The sequence below is a fragment of the Pogona vitticeps genome, chromosome 5, assembly GCF_051106095.1.
Source record: "Pogona vitticeps strain Pit_001003342236 chromosome 5, PviZW2.1, whole genome shotgun sequence".
Classification (NCBI taxonomy): Eukaryota; Metazoa; Chordata; class Lepidosauria; order Squamata; family Agamidae; genus Pogona; species Pogona vitticeps.
In genome coordinates this window covers 179413402-179435802 of record NC_135787.1, presented here as the reverse complement: position 1 = coordinate 179435802, position 22401 = coordinate 179413402, and the positions used below count along the sequence as shown (strand labels likewise).

Here is a 22401-nt window from a genome sequence, read left to right as displayed (position 1 = left end):
CTGCTTAAAGACTCTCTGAGCGGTACCCGAGCGCACGTTTTAAGTTAAAAGCCAAAGATCGTTAAGTGACTCGCCCAAGGTCAGAAGCAAGAGCCCAAGAGAAGGGACTGGAACAGAGAGCGTCGAAGTTAACCTATGAGGAGGCGCGCTCGCGCGCACACACACACACACAAACCCCTGACACAAGCTGAGGCCTGGGCCAAGAAGAAGCCCCCCTGCCCGGTCACACAGACCTCCGTCACCCGTTAGGGCAGCCGGCCCAGGGCCCAAGCGCCCGGCCCTCAGGAGCCTCCCGGGTCTCTCCCTTACCAGACGCTTCCGCACTCCGGGGCCCAGCTGCGCCCAATGCTGAGGGGGTGGCTAGGTGGGAGGGAGGGAGTCCCCACGGTGCCGCCGGCGCCTCCGGGAATCCCGCCCCCTCCACCTTCTTCGCCGGCCGCCTCCGCTCCCGCTCTTCCCGTTCCCTCGTCGCCTCCCCTTTGCCCCAAAGCGTCATCATCGCAAGAGGCCGCCCCAGCCAATAGCGGGCAGCTGCGGTTGGAGGAGACGCATGCGTGTCTCCCACGCAGGGAAGACGGGCGTGAAGGGAGGCGGGCGAAAGGTTGCTCTGCCGATTGGACGCTGGGAGATGTAGTGTATTTTTTTTCTCCCCTCCCGGGGTACGTGATCTCGTCACGCAGGCCGCTGCCTCGTTGGTAGAAAAGTGGGACGCAGGTCTTTGACCCCGGTATCCAAGCGTCAGTTGCTGGGTGGCGGTTGCTGCGCAAAATGCGTGGAAGTGCAACGCTGTCTGCGGAAAGAGTGGCGGTTAAATAGAACCAATCCCTGGAATGAGGGTGTGGAGCGGCGGTTAATGGAACTGTTCCACAGGGGGGGTGGGGTGGCTTTGGACGGAGGCGTGACCGGTTTGAATATTTTCAAATGAGAGGCGCATGCGCTTGATTAAAAGTGACAGTTCTGTGCAGTCACGGAGGGTGTGTGTGGGGGGGTGCGTGCGAGATTTTTAATTCCGTGAGGCTTGCCTTCGAGTAGGCATGCATAAGATAATGCCGGGATATTGTTCTCCTAGGTAAACGACGTGCTTGGCGAATGGAGCTTACTCTCGAGTCAACCTCCCTAGGATTGTGCTGCCAGACCAAAAACGATGTGGAAACGTGATTCACCATCCCGGATATACGAATAGTCATGAAATGCTATTACTCTTTGTAAGGCTGGAGGTGAAGGCAAGGTGCCTCTCACAGGAGTGCCATCCCTCCCTCCTTCGGTGGATAAGGAGAGTCAGACCCCCACCTGTTCCCCTGCCTAGGAAGATGAAACAACCTGAGCCAGAACCTGGGAGGATAGAGGAGAATTTGAAGGAGTTAACGGTGGAACAACCCGGGACTGGGGGGGCGGGAAGTGGGGAGAGAGGGACTCCCACCAGACTGGGAGTGGATATGAGTTAAAGACCCGTGGACTGGGAAAGTGGAGAAGCTGAGAGTCCCCAGGGAGGAAGCCGAGGCACGAAGGAGAAGACCCTCTTATTGGGGAGAGAGAGAGAGAGAGAGAGACAGGAGAACTGAGGGAGGAAAAGGAGAAAGTGGAGAGAGAGAGGATAGGATGGAGGATGCGGGAAATGTAGAGGATGGAACCCGGGGAAGACCCTGTCAGATGGGGGATCCCTCCCGGGATGGTGACTGGGTGGACTTTCCAGATGAGGACGTCATCCCCTTACAGGAAGGGGAGAAAGAAATACAGTATTACTGAACCCTGATACCCCTCTGGAATGGCCGGGACCGTGGAACGTTCACGAAGAAACCCCTTCAAGCTTGAAGAATGGAAGCCCCTGACAGACCTGTTGTCTGACCGGGAGAAGAGTTGGAACATGTTTGTTGATACAGGACTATTGTTAAATAATCCAATAAACGTTACCCCCATTTCAAAACTGAGGAGGTCCGCTGATTTATTTGGAGTTGCTGCAGAGCCTAATGCTGAACCCTCACACTATTTCAATTGGGTTTAAGTGGCCCTGTTTGAAGCAAAGTATTTGATTCATTTGTCTTCTGAAAAAGGGATTTCTGTACTCGACAACAGTAAACGTCTGATCACCAGGCAACAAACCAGCTCTGTGATTTATCTGTTGCATCTCAAGTGAGAAATTCCAGTAAATTCCTTGTTTTCTTACTTTTTCTTCAGCACTTAGGGAAAACTTTATCATGAATATGTGCAAAGGTTTTTAGCAACAACATTAACATTCCCAAAAAATTACAAATGATGAGGGGTTTTTTTTGCTTTTAATAAATATAAATATTTGATAAATTTGCTTTTAAAAACAAAACATCTAATAAAATATAAAGTAATATCTTGACAAGTGTGATGGTGCTGTTCATTTAGCCACGTAGTGACAGCAACAGTTATTCACCAGCTTTAATAGTGTTGCTTTAAAATATATGCCTTTATGAAGTCTTTCGTAACCTGTGAAACTAGCATTGTTTGTAGCAGTTCTGCAAATAAGTCTTACATTTGCTGAAGACTTTCCTCTTCTAGCAACAACAGCAGGCTTCTGACTGCTATGTAATTCTCAGAACAAACAATAAATCCAGACTAAAATGCAGTCAGGACTGACTCAAATAACCCAAGTTATCACTTGGGCAACGATAGCTTTTAGAAGTGCCAATGAAGCATCATGTATTCCAAGGCTGTGCTTTGTCATCTGGGACATTCCAAGGGGATGAGAAAGCTAATTTCATGGATGGTACAAACATGAGCAGCTGTTTTGGACAATATCCTCAGGCAGCCCTGAACACAGTTAACTCACGCCCTGCATACCATTAGGACATTCAAGAAAATACACAATTTACAACAAAGTGTAATGGGGATGATATTTGGAATAGGAAGAAGAAAGGTTATTTCTGGAGTCACTTGTGGTTTAACATGTACACTATTGCTCATTCAGATCTAAGGAATGGATCACTGCATTCCATGGCTATTACTCCTTGCTAAATTAGTTTAGCATCATGGCTTTGGGATTAGAATATACTGGCCAGAATCCTATTAGTATTTTTCTATGGAGTTAGTGAAATCATGCAAGTCTCCACAGCATATTGCAGCTAATTAACAAGTACCCTTTGCATACCTGATTGCGTGCCTGTCATATGATGAATAGACACCTTGTTATTAGCCACCATTTGCGGCTTATGGGATTTCACTTCAGAGTAAAATCCAAACAGAATTCTGGCCACTGCCATAACAGTGGAGAATGTGGAATGGACCACTTCAGCGATAAAAGCAAATATCCTTATTTGTAAAGTATAATATGGAATGTTATATGTACAAAAAAAAGTTAATACTCTCTGCCGAGACTGCATCACAGATCAGTGGCAACATAAAATATGAAAACGCAAGACCTAATTCACAAGCAGGTGCAGTTGAACCTAACTAGATGTACAGAAGTGAGTACGCCCCTTCACATTTCATAAATATTTTAGTATATCTTTTCATGTGACAACACTGAAGAAATTACACTTGGCTACAATGTAAAGCAGTGAGTATACAGCTTGTACAGCGGTTTAGACATTAATGGCTGTGTATTGCATTATTTTGAGGGGACAGCACATTTACATTGTTATAGAAGCTGTATACTCACTGCTTTACATTGTAGCCAAGTGTCAATTCTTCAGTGTTGTCACATGAAAAGATATGCTAAAATACTTATGAAATATGAGGGGGAATACTCACTTCTGTGATACACGGTACTTCAGAACAGAATGTAAAAAACACAACTGTAGTGCTCTCATACCCATTTTGGAAATTACCTCTTTAATTTAGCTAGGTGGCCTTCTCTAGTCTAGTACACCTTTTCTGTTCACTTTGTTGTTTAGTCGTTTAGTCATGTCTGACTCTTCGTGAACCCATGGACCAGAGCACCCCAGGCCCTCCTGTCTTCCACTGCTTCCTGGAGTTGGGTCAAATTCATGTTGGTTGCTTCAATGACACTGTCCAACCATCTCATCCTCTATCACCCCCTTCTCCTCTTGCCCTCACACTTTCCCAACATCTGGGTCTTTTCCAGGGAGTCTTCTCATGAGATGGCCAAAGTATTGGAGCTTCAGCTTCAGGATCTGTCCTTCCAGTGAGCACTCAGGCTTGATTTCCTTGAGAATTAATAGGTTTGTTCTCCTTGCAGTCCAGGGGACTCTCAAGAGCCTCCTCCAGCACCACAATTCAAAAGCATCAATTCTTCGGCGGTCAGCTTTCTTTATGGTCCAGCTCTCACTTCCATACATCACGACAAGAAAACCATAGCTTTGACTATGCGGACTTTTGTTGGCAAGGTGATGTCTCTGCTTTTTAAGATGCTGTTGAGTTTTGTCATCGCTTTCTTCCCAAGAAGCAGGTGTCTTTTAATTTCATGGCTGCTGACACCAACTGCAGTGATCATGGAGCCCAAGAAAGTAAAATCTGTCACTGCCTTCTCTTCCCCTTCTATTTGCCAGGAGGTGGTGGGTTCACTATATAGTAACAAATTCCCCAGAGGGGGGAAAAGGCACTTTGGTTTAAAGGAAATATAGTTCAAGCTAGACTTCCAAAATAAGGACATTCGTGGAGAGATCAACTCTCTCTTTCACTCTAAGCATGGGTACAGTATATTCATGCAGCCTTGTACGTTAACTTCCACCTCAAGTAAGTGATGTTATTTGATTCTCCAAAGAGCAAAAAAAAAATCAAAACACTCTCCTTACCTGGGTCTTATCCCATTAAACACCAGACTTTCTTCCCCTAATTACAGATCAGTTGGAGTGGAGTAGTAAAGGTCCCTTAGGTTTGCACAGCAAATCTGCAATCTGTAAATGGCAATTATTTCCAAAGCTTGTTTCACTTTAGCTCTTTCACACCACTACAGTGGGGTCTTGACTTAAGAACGGCTTGAGTTAAGAACATTTTGACTTAAGAACCGCTCTCATAGGAAAATATTGACTTGACTTAAGTACTTAGATTTGAGTTAAGAACTGAAAAAAACCACGTGGGAGGCAGGGAAAGTGCAAAATGTGAACTTTCAGTTAACTGTTGGCCAGTGAAAAGGGTGCCTGTCTGCTTCCTCACTCCTCCCAACGTTTAGAGAGTGGATTGGGAGACAGTCTTCAGACTGCCTGGTACTGCCTAGACTGTATTTTCCCTGCCTTCCCTGAACCTTTCTTGACCTAAGAAAAAAAGAAACAAAATATCCCCCTCTAGTGGTCGAAGGCAGAATAGCAGCTTCCCATTAGTTTCTATGGACGGAAAAGAGCAGATACGGATCAAATGGTTTTCAATGCATTCCTATGGCAAATGCAGATTTGACTTGAGAACATTTTGACTTGAGAACCGCCTTCCAATATGGATTACGTTCTCAAGTCAAGACCCCACTGTATTAATGGATGTTAAGAGGCAAGAAGATTGGTAGAACAGTATTTTGGATAAGGAGGGGATTGATCTGTGGTCTGAACTTCCAGACATTTTAAGATAAAATTTAACCATATTTTAATTTGCTGTAAAGCAAAGTTTTTATTTCCTTCTCTTTTGGGGATTATTCTGATTTCTAAAACAGGATCACACCAAAATCAGCTGTGGGAAACCAAAGTCTGTGCTTACAAAACAACTTAAATTGAAATATCTTCTCTTAAAGATGGTAGAGCAAACAGTCAAAACCAGCATATATTCACCAACTTCTCCCAAACCATTTGATTGCAAAGAAACTACGCCCACTCAGAAAGCAGGGAGTTGCCATTTAAGCCTCTCACTTAAAGATGCAATTTCTACATAACATAAAGTTCTCCCAATTTGCCCACTTGGCCAGTTAGTGTGCTACTCAAAAATCTTCCTCCTAGGAAACACAGTCCAGGTGCAGACTTGTTCCCCCCCAAAAGATAGTCTTACTCAAGCGGGATAGAAAAGCAACAGCTGCACCCACAGGTACCACTGTAAATTTTTCATTTAAGTAAAAAATGCTAAAAGAGACTTCAGACTTTGTGTCAGGACTGAGAAGCAGCAATGCAGCATCACTAAAATAATAACCATAACAAAAAGGGATTAAAAAAATACTCTTTAGCATTAGTTTCCATGTGGTAGGAAGCATGGACAGCCCTCATGAGCCACTGCTAGTGGCACTATATAAAACGAAGAATTAACGTGAAAGGAATAATTAATATTTCTAATGATAACATGTATGAAAATCAAATATGTACAGTTACAAAGGCTAATTTCTTTAAGAGAAGCACATTTTTGTACCATAATCTATTTTATTCCTATGATCATATCCAAACAGCCCCATCTTCCTCCCTTTTAAACCCTTCCACAAAATTTTTCATCTACAAACTTTTCTCTGTTCTACAAAGTCTTTGTGCTTCACCACCTATTTAAACCTTCAGTGTCCAAGTACTCTATTTTTTGCTCCATCTGATAATCTCTGCCTACTCTCCCTATTTTTTTTAACCTTTGCTCCATTTTTATTTATTCCAAGACCTAGCGAATACAGATTATGCCAGGACAATGTGCTGATTACGCCAGCATGGCATGTTGTATAGTCTGATGAACTATTGGCTTTAAGAGAACATAATGTACTATTAAAAGAACATGAGTTAACGGGTGACACTGCCGTTAGGTTGAGTAAGGCAGCTAGCCGCTTCGAGACAGTAGATTTGGAATGAAATGAAAGGGCAACAAGTAAGACTCTGCAAGATAGACATGGAAGGATGGTTTTCCATTTCTGTTGTGAGATTCTATAGTGGTGGGTTGGGGAGGGAAACTGGCCCCAGTTCCACTGGAGTTGCCCGAGTCTGCTCTAGAGTGTGACACTGGATCTGAAATTCTGCGTTCATATGCCTGCTCTTTTTTAAATTCATGGATTGGGCTTGTATAATTCATAGTCTCTCCAGCCCACCTGCCTCACAGGATTGTTGTGAGGCAAAAATGCGGGTCATTATTGTTGTTGTCATTATATGAAAAGACACACAGTTAGGATACACACACACACATATAGATTTAAAACCCACTATTTTCAGAAGATAAAATAGTCATCTTCATAAAACACTTTCTATGCTTTTTATTAAGAACCACAATAAATAATTTTATCAAAGTTCCATCTTATTTCTTACTAGCTGAAATAGGAAGATCCCTTCCCTCCCAAGTATAAGTATCTTCCAGATTATATCCAAATCATTTCCAGATATTTTCTTTATTCCTCACTCATAAACCAATGTTTAATTCTCTGTCTAAGGCAAATTTATAATTAAAAATCCAGAAAGAGCATAGACCTGAAGTAGACAAAATATCATTTAACGGGTAAGTTATTGGAGTCAAAAAGTGATTTTTTTAAAAAAGGAAAGTGTATTGTATTCCAGGCATGCATAACATCTAGACTTCATGGGATTTGGTGATAATTCCAGTTCCCAGTGTATTTTTTAAGAAAGCTGGATCAAGCCATTATCCTTCACTTTTTCCATGGATGGAAAACAGTTTTCGTTGCTTTGAATTATTGTACTGCTGGTGTTGGATTTTATATAAAAAGAACATAAATCTGCTTTAGTTGGTGTTTTCCAATAAGTTTCTCTCTGGGATGCATGGATTATAATTATTTAAAATCTTCTCTCTGTGTATGTGTGTATATACACACACACACACACACACACACACACACACACACACACACACACACACACACACACACACACACACACACACAAAACACACGCACACACACACAAAACACATGCACACATATACTTTTTAATGTGTTCTTCCTCTAACTTTATTCCGAAAACTTCAGATCCGTTACCTAAGAGATACATACTACTGTATATACTGACATCTTTAGTTGCAGTAATTGCAAAAATGTACTAAAACTGTGTGGATACAAATAGCACTTGTAAAAAACCAGCATTGCATTTTACTGTGCTGTTGCTTATTTCTATACATTGGCACTTTGTTTTAGTCATATGGGGGTTGTTAGTGTTTTTAAAAGTCCAAGTGTTTCAAAGAACAAAAATTCTGTCAACAAGAGCTTTCAGTCTTTGGCTCAATACAAATAGTCTTTGTTGGTACTTTTCCATCTACAATCCACTAGCATGAAAAGTAAAAAATCAGTAACCATTTATGAGTTATGTGGACACAGCATTACTAGTACATGTATTTAATCATTAGTGATTAATTGACAAAAAAAAAAAAACTCCAGTTGAGCCTGAGGCCAAGCAAAGGAAAACTTCATCCTTAATAAAAGCCTGAAGCTAACATTACACTAGGAAACAACCACTAATTTGACATAGCTTTCTTCTCATGCTCCCTAATCTTGGAGAAACTATATTTTTTTTTTGGACTATGTATCTCACAAACCCATTTTCTTGGAATCTGAAGGCACAATCTTCTGTTTACAAAACAACCCCGTAAGATCCTAGCTAAAATTTCCTACATGGGACGTATGAAGTTGCTTTACACCAGTGGAGTGATAACTTAGCCCAATATTATCCACTCTAAATATTAGCAGTTTTCCAGGGTCTCAGACAATGAATTTCCACAACAGCAGATTTCCTTTTTAACTGGAGATGCCAGAGATTGAACCTGATGTTTTGACATGTAAAGCAGGTTACCTACCACTGAAATATGAACTCTTTGGAAGGTAGCATAACATATCTCCTTGTATGAATTATACATGTATGTGTGACAAATGCACATAACTTTTTCATCCCATGGATGTGGGGCCAAAACCTAAACTTAATTTTAAGTGTCTTGTCTAAGACATCTTCAAATGTGTCTATATTTGACAAATTATATGCCAAAATCACCTTACTTATGAAATACTACTTTTCTGTAGCAGTTATCAAGTTGAGGTTTGTCAAGTGGATGTCAGATAGGGGCTCTCTTAATGGAATGACCCTCCATTTCAGAAAGTTTCCAGCCAATTTGTGGACCAGAAAGGAGAAATAGGTGATATTCTATATCCCCCCCCCCCCGTAATTCCTAATGTATCTTTTTGAAACAGTGACAATTATTCCGAGTTGTAGTTTTCAAGAGTGGCCATGTTAGTCCGTGCAAGCATGTCAGGCAAGAAAAAAACCCACAAAGCACCAAAACAGAATATAAAGAGACAAAAACGTAAGACTAATTGCTATTTTTAAATGTAAGCTTTCATGGACCAAATGTACTTTCTCAAATGATTTCCTATTGAGGAAATCATTTGATTCTTCTCTTACCTTATGACCTGTACATGCACATATAATAGCAATTAATTCCTGGAATTCAATATGACTTGTATAAAAAGTATAATAAGTATTGAGTTATGATGCTTGGTCAGAGGTTAGAGTACAGTATTTCAACATTTCCCAAGTCCTACTAGGCTCTTGCCAGCAGTAAGAGAGGAGAGGCATTTGCTGCTGTCTCTTTTTTTCTTAACCTATTACCCTAACATTACTTGCAAAGTACTCCGGACTGAGGAGGCCAAGGCATTTTCGTCTCGGGATTCCTCCGTCTTGCCATTACAACTGCTTGCATTGAGTCTTTAAGAGCAGAGCTTGTTTGCATTGGGAGGGGAACAATTTAGACCAGTCCAGGGATAATGTAAAATAATTCTACCCTTTGGGAAGCTGATGGAGGCCTGGGGTGGCTTTTTTTTTTTAAGCTGAGCACCCAACTGATTTTTCTCTTCAACCCTTGGCTTGCCCTTGGATCACTCCGTCTGGTGCCCAAGCTCTGCCTCCAATTTACAGAGTTCAATTGTATCATATGGTTTATGTCTTTCTCTCTACTAGGGACAAGACAGAAGACTGAGAAAGGTTTAGAATAGATAAACTTGTTCTAACCCAAATGGATGCCAGGAAGAATCCTGTTCATTCTTTCCACTTGTGTAATAGTTTCTTCCTTGAGCAGCTGGACAGATTCTGAGCTTACACAAGGATGTGGGACTGGATATCCCCTTCTGCAAGATTGGAAACTGTCCAACTAAATACAAAGTGGACCATTGCTTGAATGGAAGGAACAAACAGGATTCTGCCCATTATATTTGGTGCAAAGAAGGTGGTTACAATTATCATTATAAATATTCACTTCAGGTGGCAGTTAGCCACGCAGCAACATCAAACAGAATACTGACCAAGGCACCTTTGCCTCCATCATCTCTAAATTATGTATTATGGCAAGGATGTAAATTTGCCAACTCCTCTCCATCCCCATCACCCTGCAGTGGTTATCAGCACTTCCAACCAGTGACCCACTTCATCATCCCACTACTGGTATACATTTCACCTTTTGTTCATTTTCAAAGATTTGGTCACTGTCTTGTGTGGAAACAACTCCCTCAATATCACTAAAGTCCATCTCACAAGCCAACTTTAATACATTCATTTTGTCTGATAAGTATTTCACTAGCATGTTTGCCCACCATCGTTAATTTCCTTCAGGATGATGAAAATCAGCAGGGAGAAATGCAAACCAAGCCAGTCTTTAAGTAACATTGCCAGTGTTGTTTTTCGAATTGCTTCTTGGTGATTTCACCAGGTTGAAAAGTAACATGAGTACTGGGTCTGACTGCAGTAAGTTTTAAATCAGGAAGGAATCCAACTTGGCAGAAGGTTCCTGTGCTGTTAAATACATTAGTAGCAACACAAAACAAACGGGCTCACAAAAACAAGGGAGAGGATGAAAACAAGGGATATTTAATGGTGAAAAGAAACTGTACATCTAGGATAGTGGCAAGGAAGGTGAGAAAAGGTTTGTCAATGTTAAGTCCACGTCCACATAGAAATTGAGGTGCAATGTTTCTTAAGTCCTATGCATGCCTGTTTTTCTCTCACGTCTGACACTTATATAGAACATGCTTGGTTTTGCAAAACCATCTATGCAGGCCTGAGAGACAGGTAGCCCGTTCTTTTTCCACAAAGAGAAAACAGACTAACTGACAGAATAAAATAATTCCACTCAGACAGCTTTGCCTTTTCAGAGATTTGGTAGATTCCCTTTCCCCTGCATTCCACAAAATACAGAAGAACCAGATGCTGGGGCTTGTGTCAGGACAGAAGGGTAAAGCAGCATGTCTAGGTCAAAGGTAATATTTTTCTTTGCCCACTGGCGGCAAGGGGATCATCCGTCATTGTGCAACAGTCTCTTTTCAATCCACACATCAGCTGCATGACCATGTGCACAGACTCTGTCTTCGAAGTCATTCTTCAACATTAAACGCAAGTCGTTTGCCTCGTAGTTTGCTATATCAGAGTGTGTACTGATAAGAAGCAGAAATGGCCTGAGCATCTAAGGCACTTCCTTTGGCTTTGCCCCAAAAGCACGTGACACCCAAAGCGAGTTAGGCAGAGGCAACACATTCTGTCTTCCTGGTTTTGCTGTAGAGGCAAGGAGCTCACAAATGAGCCTCAAATTTCCCTTTTCTCTTGGCTGCAGTATGTCAAGGGTAGGCAAGAACCAGCACCCAAATCCCTGACTTTTTCCTTTTCTTGTTTTGCTCTTCCATTAAATAATCCAGTCCAACCCAGTCAGCGGTTCTAATGGAAACACTTTAGAAATCCCTTCCCCTAAGTCTCTTAAATAAGCTTCTTTAATTATTATTATCACCATGAGCATCACCATTTATTTATACAAATATATAAAATATATTTATATAGATTTATAATAATATAAATTTCTAGCTCTTGTGGGCCTTTCATTTACAGACATACTGGTCAACAATCTCTGTGCACTTTTTACACTTGACGTAACAGCACCAGTGGAACTTGCAGTGGCAACGTTCCACTTGCACACTCTTGAACTGGTCGTAGCCCCGGCCGCAGCACATCAGCGCACAACCATCCATGCCCTCTGATGTCTTATTACAGAGACGTCCCTGAGTGCCCAGAGAGCCTGTGGTCTCGTTGCGGAGGCAATAGTCAGGGCTGGCATCGATATAGACCAGGTCCTCTGGAGTCGGTGGATTGAAGCGGTTGTTTACCAGATCCAGCTTGCCCTTGCGGCTGATTCTCATGGCAGCAGCGCTGTCATACTTTTCTTTCAGAAAGTCGCCCACTTTGCGAAAGTCTGCCAGCTGCAGCCAACAAGTCTTGAGGCTGCAGGAACCTGAGACGCCGTGGCACTTACAGGCAACATCAGCCAACTTGTATACTGCCTACAGAGCAGAAAAGAAGGTAGGATAAGATAAGTGTTTCCTTAGCACAGCCATAAGACAATCAGACAACAGTGCATTATTATGCATGTTTACTCGGAAGTAGCTCCTGCTGTGTTCAGAGAATACATGAGCAGATGACTCTGTCTTACGTATCTTCCATAGAATTTTTGAAAACTACGATTATATCTATATCATAACCCGGCCTTCCTCCAGAAGTTCAATATACATGGTTTTACTTCTTCTTCACAGCTCTATCTATCTATCTATCTATCTATCTATCTATCTATCTATCTATCTATCTATCTATCTATCTATCTATCTATCTATCTATCTATCTATCTATCTATCTATCTATCTCTTCATTCATTCATTCATTCATTCATTCATTCATTCATTCATTCATTCATTCATTCATTCATTCATTCATTTCTCTCCCTCGCTATGGTTATATATCTGTTTTGTAACATATATTCTCCAAGTGGCTCTCCCAGGTCTGTAGATGAAAAACCATCTACCCAATTTCTTGGGAGAGACAGTGGGAGAGTATGGGCAAAGGAATACTCCGTATCCTCCTGCACTTTAAATTCAACCTCCCACCCACATTTTAAAAGAAAGCTGGCAGAACTCAAGTTCAATCATACAGAAGAAGAAGAAGAAGAAGAAAAGAAGAAGAAGAAGAAGAAGAAGAAGAAGAAGAAGAAAACAGTGTGACCCTCCTACATGATCCAGGGTATTAAAGGCACCATCCATCCTCACCTTCAATTTAAATCATGCCAACTTCACATTTAATTTAGTTCTTAGGGTGCAAATGTACAGGTACACTCAACAAGAATGTGGATGCAATAACTCTTTCCAATTTTTTGCCACCTGGTGGTGAATTATTTGTTTACATCCATTTCCTCATCGCAGCTTCTCCTATCCTTAAAAAAATGGGAATGCATAGTAATCCATGTTTTTTATAAAAGTGGCTAAAGAATGTCACATGAACTGCGCTAGGCAGAAGAGTCAGATGCAGCCCAAACATGTTAACTGGAATTTATATTCGGATCTATATGCTCCCAACCAAAGCTTCCTATTACAAAAATAGATTTCATTTGCAAAATGAGCTGAACAAACAGGATATTTATTACCACTGTTGTGTCTTCTTTATACATTACAATGTTGTAAACTTTTTAATGCATTTTTATAATATAATGCATGAATGAGAGAATTGTGTATGGAAGCATCTGCATCAGACAGGTTCACTAATCAGAGAGCCAGAGTTTCTGTAGCTTTGTGTCAACTTTACATTCAGTGTGAATTCCTTTTACTGTTACTGTATAATGTGTGGAGTGGCCCTCAAAAATTCTGCACAAGAGAAAAATACAAATGCCTGATGAAAAACAGTGAAATGACACATGCACACACACATAGGTCAAGACAGTAAGTTTTCTGTATGATAAATATGTTTTCATGTACTGTATAACAATGATAATGAAAATACCAGGCTTGAAAATAACTACTTGTTTGGTCACATCTGGCAAATGGTCACATCTGGCAAAAATACCTCCAGGCATTCAAGGAAGAAAAAATTTTATAAGCCTCTTTCTTTCCCTTTTCAGGCTTTATAAAAATGCTATATGTTTTTAGATGGTATGAAGGATTAACATGTAATCAGGAAAGCAGTCTGAAAAGACATGGTATAGCAATTTTGCTGAAGCCAAGTTTGACAAAATCTGATTAGTAACTACATTGGAAACTCCCCAGGAATCCTACACATATCACCTTGAAGATACGATCACTGAAGCACCTCCAAGGAATATAGCACATGGACTTCATGATTACTGTCTTCATGGCTGGCATGCATGAATGTTTCCATAAAATCAGTGTTTTGGATTGAGCCTTTATTATTGTTCTTAAATAACAAAATGAACATCAATCCAAATGTGAGTAAATGCTCTAGAGGTTTTTTTTTTTACAACTACCTCAGAATAAAGGATTGCTGACTTGGTTGTAGCCACAGACTTCCTGAAAGAATTTTCCCTTGGCAAAGCTATGATCTATTCCAATTAACTATGGCGTGATATTTATTTATTTATTTATTTATTTAATTTATATGCTGCCCACTCTACCCAAAGGTCTCTGGGCGGCTTACAACAATTAAAATTCAATGCAGTAAAATAAAATGATTAAAATACAGTTAAAATACAATTAAAATACAATTAAAAAATACAATTAAAATTGCCATCATTAAGACCCACAGTTAATATTATTTCAATTAAAAGCCTTCTGGAACAGGAAGGTTTTGACCTGGCGCCGAAATATCATCAGTGTCGGCGCAGGCGAATTTCAGTTGGGAGGGCGTTCCATAGTCTGGGGGCAGCTGCCGAGAAGGCCCTTTGTCTACAAGCCATCCCTCTTACCTCCTTGAGGGATGGCTCTTTCAAAAGGGCCCCCTGGCAAGATCTTAACAGCCTGGTAGGCTCATATGGAAGGAGGCGGTCCTTCAAGTATCCAGGGCCCAAGCCGTTTAGGGCTTTATATGTCAAAACAAGCACTTTGAATTGGGCCCGGACAGCAACTGGTAACCAGTGTAAATTATACAGAATCGGCTTGATGTGCTCTCTGGCGGCCCCACCACTCACCAGCCGCGCAGCTCGATTCTGGACCAGTTGCAGTCGCCGGACCGTCTTCAAAGGTAGCCCCACGTAGAGCGCATTGCAATAATCAATACGAGATGTTACCAGTGCATGTGTAACTGTCATGAGACTCGGCTCGTCCAGGTAGGGCCGTAGCTGGTATAATTTCCGCAGCTGAAGGAAGGCGCCCCTGGCCACCGAGTCCACCTGGGCTTCCAGTGTTAGACTGGGGTCCAGGAGCACCCCCAAGCTGCGGACCCTGTCCCTTAGGGGGAGTGTAACCCCATTCAGGACAGGGAAGTGGCCCTCCAACCTGTCCGGCGAAGCACCCACTAACAGCACTTCCGTCTTGTCTGGATTGAGTTTCAATTTATTAACCCTCATCCAGTCCATTATCAGGTCCAGACACGAGTTCAGCACAGAAACCGCCTCACCTGGATTGGTGGAAAACGAGAGGTAGAGCTGAGTGTCGTCAGCATATTGCTGACTCCTCAGCCCAAACCTCCTGATGACCTCTCCCAGCGGTTTCATGTAGATGTTAAACAGCATGGGGGACAGTATCGAGCCCTGAGGAACCCCATGACATAAATGCCATGGGGCAGAGCAACTGTCCCCCAGCACCACCCTCTGGATACGGTCAGCTAGGAAGGAGCGGAACCACCGTAAAACAGTGCCCCCAACTCCTAACCCAGCCAGCCTATCCAGAAGGACACCATGGTCGATGGTGTCGAAAGCCGCTGAGAGGTCCAGGAGTATCAACAGGGTCACACTCCCCCTGTCTCTCTCCCGGCAAAGGTCATCATACAGGGCGACCAAGGCTGTCTCTGTACCAAAACCCGGCCTGAAACCCGATTGAAATGGATCCAGAAAATCCGTTTCATCCAGCAGCGCCTGGAGTTGCCCGGCCACAGCCCGCTCCAACACCTTGCCCAAATAAGGGAGGTTCGCCACTGGTCGGTAGTTGACCACCAGCCTTGGGTCCAGGTTAGGCTTTTTAAGGAGTGGTCGAATTACCGCCTCTTTCAAGGCGGTAGGGACCACTCCCTCTCTCAGAGAGGCGTTCACGGCCTCCTGGACCCAAGTGCGAACCCCCCTGGCAGATCTTCCAATTAGCCAAGATGGGCAAGGGTCGAGCGGCGTGGTGGTAGAACGGACAGATCCAAGCACCCTGTCCACATCCTCGGGTCTCAACAATTGAAACTCATCCATTAAAGTTTGACCTAAGCACGGCACACTGGACACATCTTCCGATTTTGCAGTAACAGTGGAGTCCAGCCCACTGCGAATCTGAGCGATTTTTTCCTCAAAATGAATAGCAAACTCATCACAGCGAGCTGATGAGCAGTCCGGGACCTCCACCGGGTTTCCCGGTTGAAGAAGATCCCGGACCACCCGAAACAGCTCTGCTGGACGACATTCTGAGGAAGCAATACGGCTGGAGAAATATTGCCGTTTCGCCAGCCGTATTGCCACGAAATAGGCCCGATAATGGGCTCTAAGTCGTGTTCGATCGGATTCCCAGCGGGACTTCCTCCACCTGCGCTCTAGCCGTCTCCCCTCTTGCTTCATCGCCCGCAGTTCAGAAGTATACCAGGGAGCTGTCTGGGCTCGGCGAGCAGGGAGAGGGCGCTTAGGCGCAATCGTGTCAACCGCCCGGGTCATCTCCCTATTCCATAGGGTGACCTGAGCTTCAACAGGAGCGCCAACCATATCAGACGGATACTCCCCCAGAGCATTCAGGAAACCATCCGGATCCATTAGTCTCCGGGGGCGGATCATCTTAATCGATCCCCCACCCTTGCAGAGGGAAGAAGAAGCTAATAGACTGAATTTGACCAGGAAGTGGTCTGACCATGACAATGGGGTCACGACCAGCCCCTCCACATCCAAACCACCACCTTCCAGTCCCGTTGTGAAAACCAGGTCCAAGGTGTGGCCCTTCTCATGTGTCGGGCCGATGACACATTGAGACAGCCCCATGGTTGTCATGGCGGCCATGAAGTCCTGAGCTGCCCCAGTCAAGGCAGCCTCAGCATGGATGTTGAGGTCCCCCAGCACCAGCAGCCTGGGAGTCCTCAACACCAGGTCTGAGACTGCCTCCGTCAGCTCAGGTAGGGAGACTGTTGGCACGCAGCAGGGTGGGCGGTACACCAACAGAATCCCTAATCTGTCTCGTGAGCCCAACACACAATACAGGCCCTCAAGACCTCCTCTCAAAGGGATAGGAAGCCTGGTCAAGGAGATAGAACTCCTATAGACTATAGCAACTCCCCCTCCCCGACCCTCTGAGCGACACTGGTGCTGGACTGAGTACCCAGGAGGACACAGCTGGGAGAGGGGGACACCCCCTTCCTCTCCCACCCAGGTCTCAGTAATGCACGCCAGGTCAGCCCCCTCATCCAGAATTACATCATGGATGAGGGCAGTTTTGTTTTGTACTGACCTGGCGTTCATCAACAGCACCGTGTGGCTCGAGGGTTTGCTGATATGGTCGCCTGATACCATCTGGTTGGATGTAGGACTAGAAGAGGGGATAGATGTAAGATATCTAACCTCTCTTCTCCTACGCGGGCATGTTCTACCCCCACCGCCATTCCTTCCCCTACCCAGCAGCACCTCAATGGCTGCCCCCTCCAACGCCCTCCCCCCTTCCTGTTCCATCAGGTCCACTGTGGGTCTCTATGCAACTCAATGATAGTTAAAAACAAACAAAACAAACCCACACACCCTTCTAATGCCCCTTCTCCCCTCCCAGCCAGATGGCTGGTGTTGCAGAAGGGGTGGGGTAGCCCAAAGCAGCAGCAGCAGCAGCAGCAGGGTCCCGGTCCTGAAGGGCAGGGGAGTGCAGGCCAGAAATACTCCCAGGCACTGTCTCTCACCCAGTGCCTGGGGACGGCAGATGTTACCAGCGACTCCCCCAACGACAGGAACGTTGCTCTCAGAGGGCCCTGGCACCGGCTTCTTGCTTTTATAGCTTCCCTCCCCTCCCAGCCAGGTGGCTGGTGTTGAGGAAGGGGTGGGGTTGCCCAAAGCAGCAGCAGCAGCAGCAGCAGCAGGGTCCTGGTCCTGAAGGGCAGGGGAGTGCAGGCCAGAAATACTCCCAGGCACTGTCTCTCACCCAGTGCCTGGGGACGGCAGATGTTACCAGCGACTCCCCCAACGACAGGAACGTTGCTCTCAGAGGGCCCTGGCACCGGCTTCTTGCTTTTATAGCTTCCCTCCCCTCCCAGCCAGGTGGCTGGTGTTGAGGAAGGGATGGGGTTGCCCAAAGCAGCAGCAGCAGCAGCAGCAGGGTCCTGGTCCTGAAGGGCAGGGGAGTGCAGGCCAGAAATACTCCCAGGCACTGTCTCTCACCCAGTGCCTGGGGATGGCAGATGTTACCAGCGACTCCCCCAACGACAGGAACGTGTCTTAAATTTCTCAGGAATCTAACTACAGTGGTGCCTTGCTTGATGAGGATAATCCATTCCAGCAAAATGGCTGTAGAACGAAATCGTCGTCAAGCGAAAGTAAAAAGCCCATTGAAATGCATTGAAAACCGTTTCAGTGTGTTCCAATGGCCGAAATACCTCAGCGTCCAGCGAAGATCCTCCATAGGGCAGCCATTTTCTGGTGCCTGTATAGCGAGGAATCCGTCCTAAAACACAGCGGGGAGCCATTTTGCACAGCAGGTGGCCATTTTGAAGCAATCAGCGATCAGCTGTTTTGATTGTCGTTAAGCGAAAAATCAGTTCCAGAAGCAGGGAACCAATCATCGTCAAGCAATTTTCCCTATTAAAACATCATTTTGCGATTGCTATAGCGATCGCAAAATACTGATCATAAAGCAATTTCCTCGTCTAACAAGGTAATCGTCAAGCGGGGCACCACTGTATGGACTTTTCTTCATGTCCGTTTTGCAATGAGCTAGAGAAGACTAAATAGGGTTGCTAGGAGTTCCAGTATACCATTTGTTGCCATCCTCACATCCAAATGACATATGGAACCTCTAGGAACCCTATTTGGCTTGCTATCAATTTGCCAATATCCTGAAGTGGCTTAAGAAGAAAGCCACTTCAGGATATTAGCAAATTAAAACACTTCGCCAGCTCTCTGAAGGGTCTGAGAAAGAGATTTTTCCCCCAAAAGTTTTTTTTAGGGCAGTGCATATGTGTTGCATTACTATTTTTAAAAAAGTCAGTTGGGAAAACTCCGCCTGGACAAGACAGGAGGGGGCAAGAAACTGGATTTTTTTCCCTTTGCTTTTCTCAACAGGCTCTCTGCAGTCCACCACTCTGATAATGGAAATGCCTTTCAAAACAGTTTGTAGTGATAGATGAATAATGCAAATGAGATGTAGGGCCAAATCTGGCATGAGAGTCAAATAAATCACATAAAGAAGGAACCGCCCAAAGGCCACAAAGCAGTAGAGTCTATTATAGCTTTAAAAACTAAGAAAGCATTAATGCTCCACATAAAGAAATATAGCTATGCCCTGATATAAGTTTCTTTGGACTAAGATAGTGTTGGTTCTTTCTCTTTAGGCAGCAAACATTCTAGTGTATTTATTTTGGAATTCTTCTTTTGAGTGCAGCCCAGCAGCTGGATCAGAGCCAGTAAACCTCAATGTATTCCTTTTTCGCTTTGTACATGCAGGAAGTCAAGGAAGCAATGACTTGCCATCGTTCCCACATGAAACCTGCTTCCAACGCTGGAGAAGATGTAAAATAACGAGAGTGTTCATCTCCAGGCCTAATTCTAAGTGCTGGTCCAACTTTTTACAACATTTGATTGCCCAGAACCAGACTACTTTAAGGACCTCCTTGCCCTGCATTTGACTCCTGTTACGCTGTGGGGTCCTGCCACATGTATGCAGCAGTAGAAAATTATTGCATCACCATGACAAACTGCTACATTGACATGACAAGGAAAAATGGCACAGTATGAATAACATTGTGTAATAACTGCCAAGATCCCCCAAACCCCTTTTAAAAGATGCTTCTTAATTATGGAGTGCACCTGGAAAATAAACCTATTGGTCTCTGTCTGCAAGTATTTGGTGGTGGGGTTTATTGAAAACTCTTCACTTCAAACTCCTTCTAAGTTGTTTCCTTGTTTTCAAAAAAGGGCTGTAAAACGAATTAACAGGAAATGCCTATGTGGTTAATTAAGCAAGCCTCCTCTCAGCCTGGCTTGGGCCTGGATGGAGTGACTGATGATGGAGGCCTGCTATATGTTGAATGCGTAAACAACATGGCACAGCTCCAACGAGGGCCAGAGGGACAGATAAGGCACAGGGCGATGGGAAAGAAGCAAAAATGGAGAACAAGTGGAGAAAGAGACAGATGGGAGGAAAGGGCAAGCTAAGATAACCATCAAAGACAAACAAATCAAGGCAATAAAGTTAGAAGTCGGGATCTTGAAAAATTTAAGAGTGCAATGGAGCAAAGAAGGGTCAGGACCAGGTCTACAACTGAAGCAGACTAGGTACTTTCCCCACGCCTTAACTGGCCTCCTTCCTGAGAACTAGAATGCAACAGAATTCCCAGTCCCACACTCAGGCTGCAAAGGTGGCATGATGATCTTTGTCTGTGCTCAAAAGGCTGCTCAAAAATCAAGGTTGCTAGAAGCAGCAATTCCTGATTCGCAAATCTGAAGGAAAGAAGGGGCCAATTAATTCGTGCCCTGAAAGGTAGGCAGAGCAGGAATCTCTGGGAGGACGGCATGAACTCGATAAGGAGAAGCCGGGTAGGCAATCCTCTGAGACAATGGCATCCCCACTCTCCACTGGTACATTTAGGTGCACAACTCTCTCTATCCTTGCATTGATTATCTGACTTGACCGTGTGTGAAAAGCCAGATGGTGTCTTCCTTTGTTTTATGTGATGTCAAGGATTTATGTAAGTTCAAAGGAGGGCAACAAGGATGATCAGGGGGCTGGAAACCAAGCTGTATGAGGAAAGATTGAAAGAAATGGGTATGTTTAGCCTTGAGAAAAGAAGACAGAGGAGTGATATAACACTTTTCAAATACCTGAAAGGATGTCATAGAGAGGAGCGGCTGGATCTGTCCTCCACCATCCCAGAGTGCAGGACATGCAACAATGGGCTCAAGTTACAGGAAGCTAGATTTCAGTTGGATATCAGGAAAAACGTCCTAACTGTTAGAGCAGTACGACAGTGGAATCAATTACCTCAAGCGGTAGTGAGTGCTCCAACACTGGAGGCACTCAAGAAAAACTTAGATAACCACCTGACAAATATCCTTTGGGGTTGTTGTGGGTTTTTCAGGCTCTTTGTATGAGGAAAGATTGAAAGATGGTTGTTGTGGGTTTTTCAGGTTCTTTGGCTGTGTTCTGAAGGTGGTTCTTCCTGACGTTTCGCCAGTCTCTGTTGGACGGCATCTTCAGAGGACTGTTGGCCGGCATCTTCAGAGGACTCTGAAGATGGCAGCCACAGAGACTGGCGAAACGTCAGGAAGAACCACCTTCAGAACACAGCCAAAGAACCCAAAAAACCCACAACAACCATCAGATCCCGGCCGTGAAAGCCTTCGAGAATACAAAGATTGAAAGAATTGAGTATGTTTAGCCTTGAGAAAAGAAGACAGAGGGGTGATATGATAACACTTTTCAAATACTTGAAAGGGTGTCATAGAGAGGAGGGGCAGGAATACAAATTAAATGCAGGAATACAAATTAAAGGAATAATACCCTTTAATTTGTATTCCTGCATACAGCAGGGAGTTGGACTTGATTGCCTTATATCGCCCTTCCAACTTCACTATTCTATGATTCTATCAAATGGTTTGTGTGGAAGGACATAGAGGACATCTTTAGTTGAAAGCATCCCAGTCAACAGAACTGGGAAACCAGAGCAGAAGGACACATGACAGGCACGCATGTGCAGAGAGGTAAACAGCAATGCAGGAACATGTGCATCATTGGGGGGGGGAAATGTCCAATGTGCACCCACCATACTGTTTCCACCAGAAGAGCCACAAAATTTGCTGCCACTTGAGGTGGGCAAGAGTGGCCAAGGAGTGCCAATAGATTGTCTTAGTCATAGGAAGCAGTTTCATATACAGTATTTACATAATATTTGTACCACCACAATCCATATAGCACCCACTTCTACAGTTAATGCATTTGTTTGGATGAGATGAAAGGCAGAGGATGAGACCCAAGATTTCTCCACTTTGAGATGAGTTTACATTTAAAAGCAGATAAGCAGCCTTTCTAAATAAAAAAACAAAATCAAACAAATATATTATTAGAAAAATATCTGAATACTGGTAAAATATTCTTTCCCAACAACAGAAAACTTCCTGGAGCAAAAATATTTGAAGGCCATAAATCAAGAGTTAGGAATCTCTTTCAATGTGAGGGCTGAATTCAGTCTGAGAGAATAAGGGCCCATTATTAAAAAACATGAAACATTGGTTGCCACCTAAATGTACTTCTTCCAGAATGAAAGTGAAACTATCAAGATGGGGGAAAAAATACTGATACACCAGTGCAACGAGTGTTGGATCAGGACCTTGAAAGTCTGCAAATTACTACTCAGCTGTGAAGCTCACTGGGTGAACTTGGAGCAGCCATTATCAAACTGACCAACTCGCAGGCTTGTTGACAGCAGAAGATGGAAAAGAAGGAGCCAGGCATATTTCCTTGAACTTCCTGAATGA

At 43.9% G+C, this 22401-nt stretch overlaps 2 protein-coding genes and 1 long non-coding RNA gene across 5 annotated transcripts in view; 1 reads left to right on the top strand and 2 right to left on the bottom strand.

The window, feature by feature from the left end:
- ADIPOR2 (adiponectin receptor 2) overlaps window positions 1-500 on the bottom strand; it is a 35185-nt gene extending 34685 nt beyond the window's left edge. The window contains exon 1 of one of the 2 annotated variants that reach the window (XM_020789048.3): window positions 310-500. The gene's annotated coding sequence lies outside the window, so the exon portion shown is untranslated. The other variant, XM_020789049.3, reaches the window with a different exon arrangement.
- A 10140-nt stretch (window positions 501-10640) lies between these two features.
- Window positions 10641-22401, bottom strand: part of WNT5B (Wnt family member 5B) — a 115235-nt gene continuing 103474 nt past the window's right edge. For both annotated transcript variants that reach the window (XM_072999843.2, XM_072999844.2), the window contains exon 5: window positions 10641-12118. In XM_072999843.2, the coding sequence (XP_072855944.1) occupies window positions 11660-12118 (459 nt within the window). In that variant the 3' untranslated portion in view covers window positions 10641-11659. The remainder of the gene's footprint in view (window positions 12119-22401) is intronic.
- Window positions 12013-21975, top strand: LOC144583146 (uncharacterized). Its single transcript, XR_013536779.1, has 2 exons — window positions 12013-12137; window positions 19372-21975. It is a non-coding gene; the product is annotated as an uncharacterized LOC144583146 (long non-coding RNA).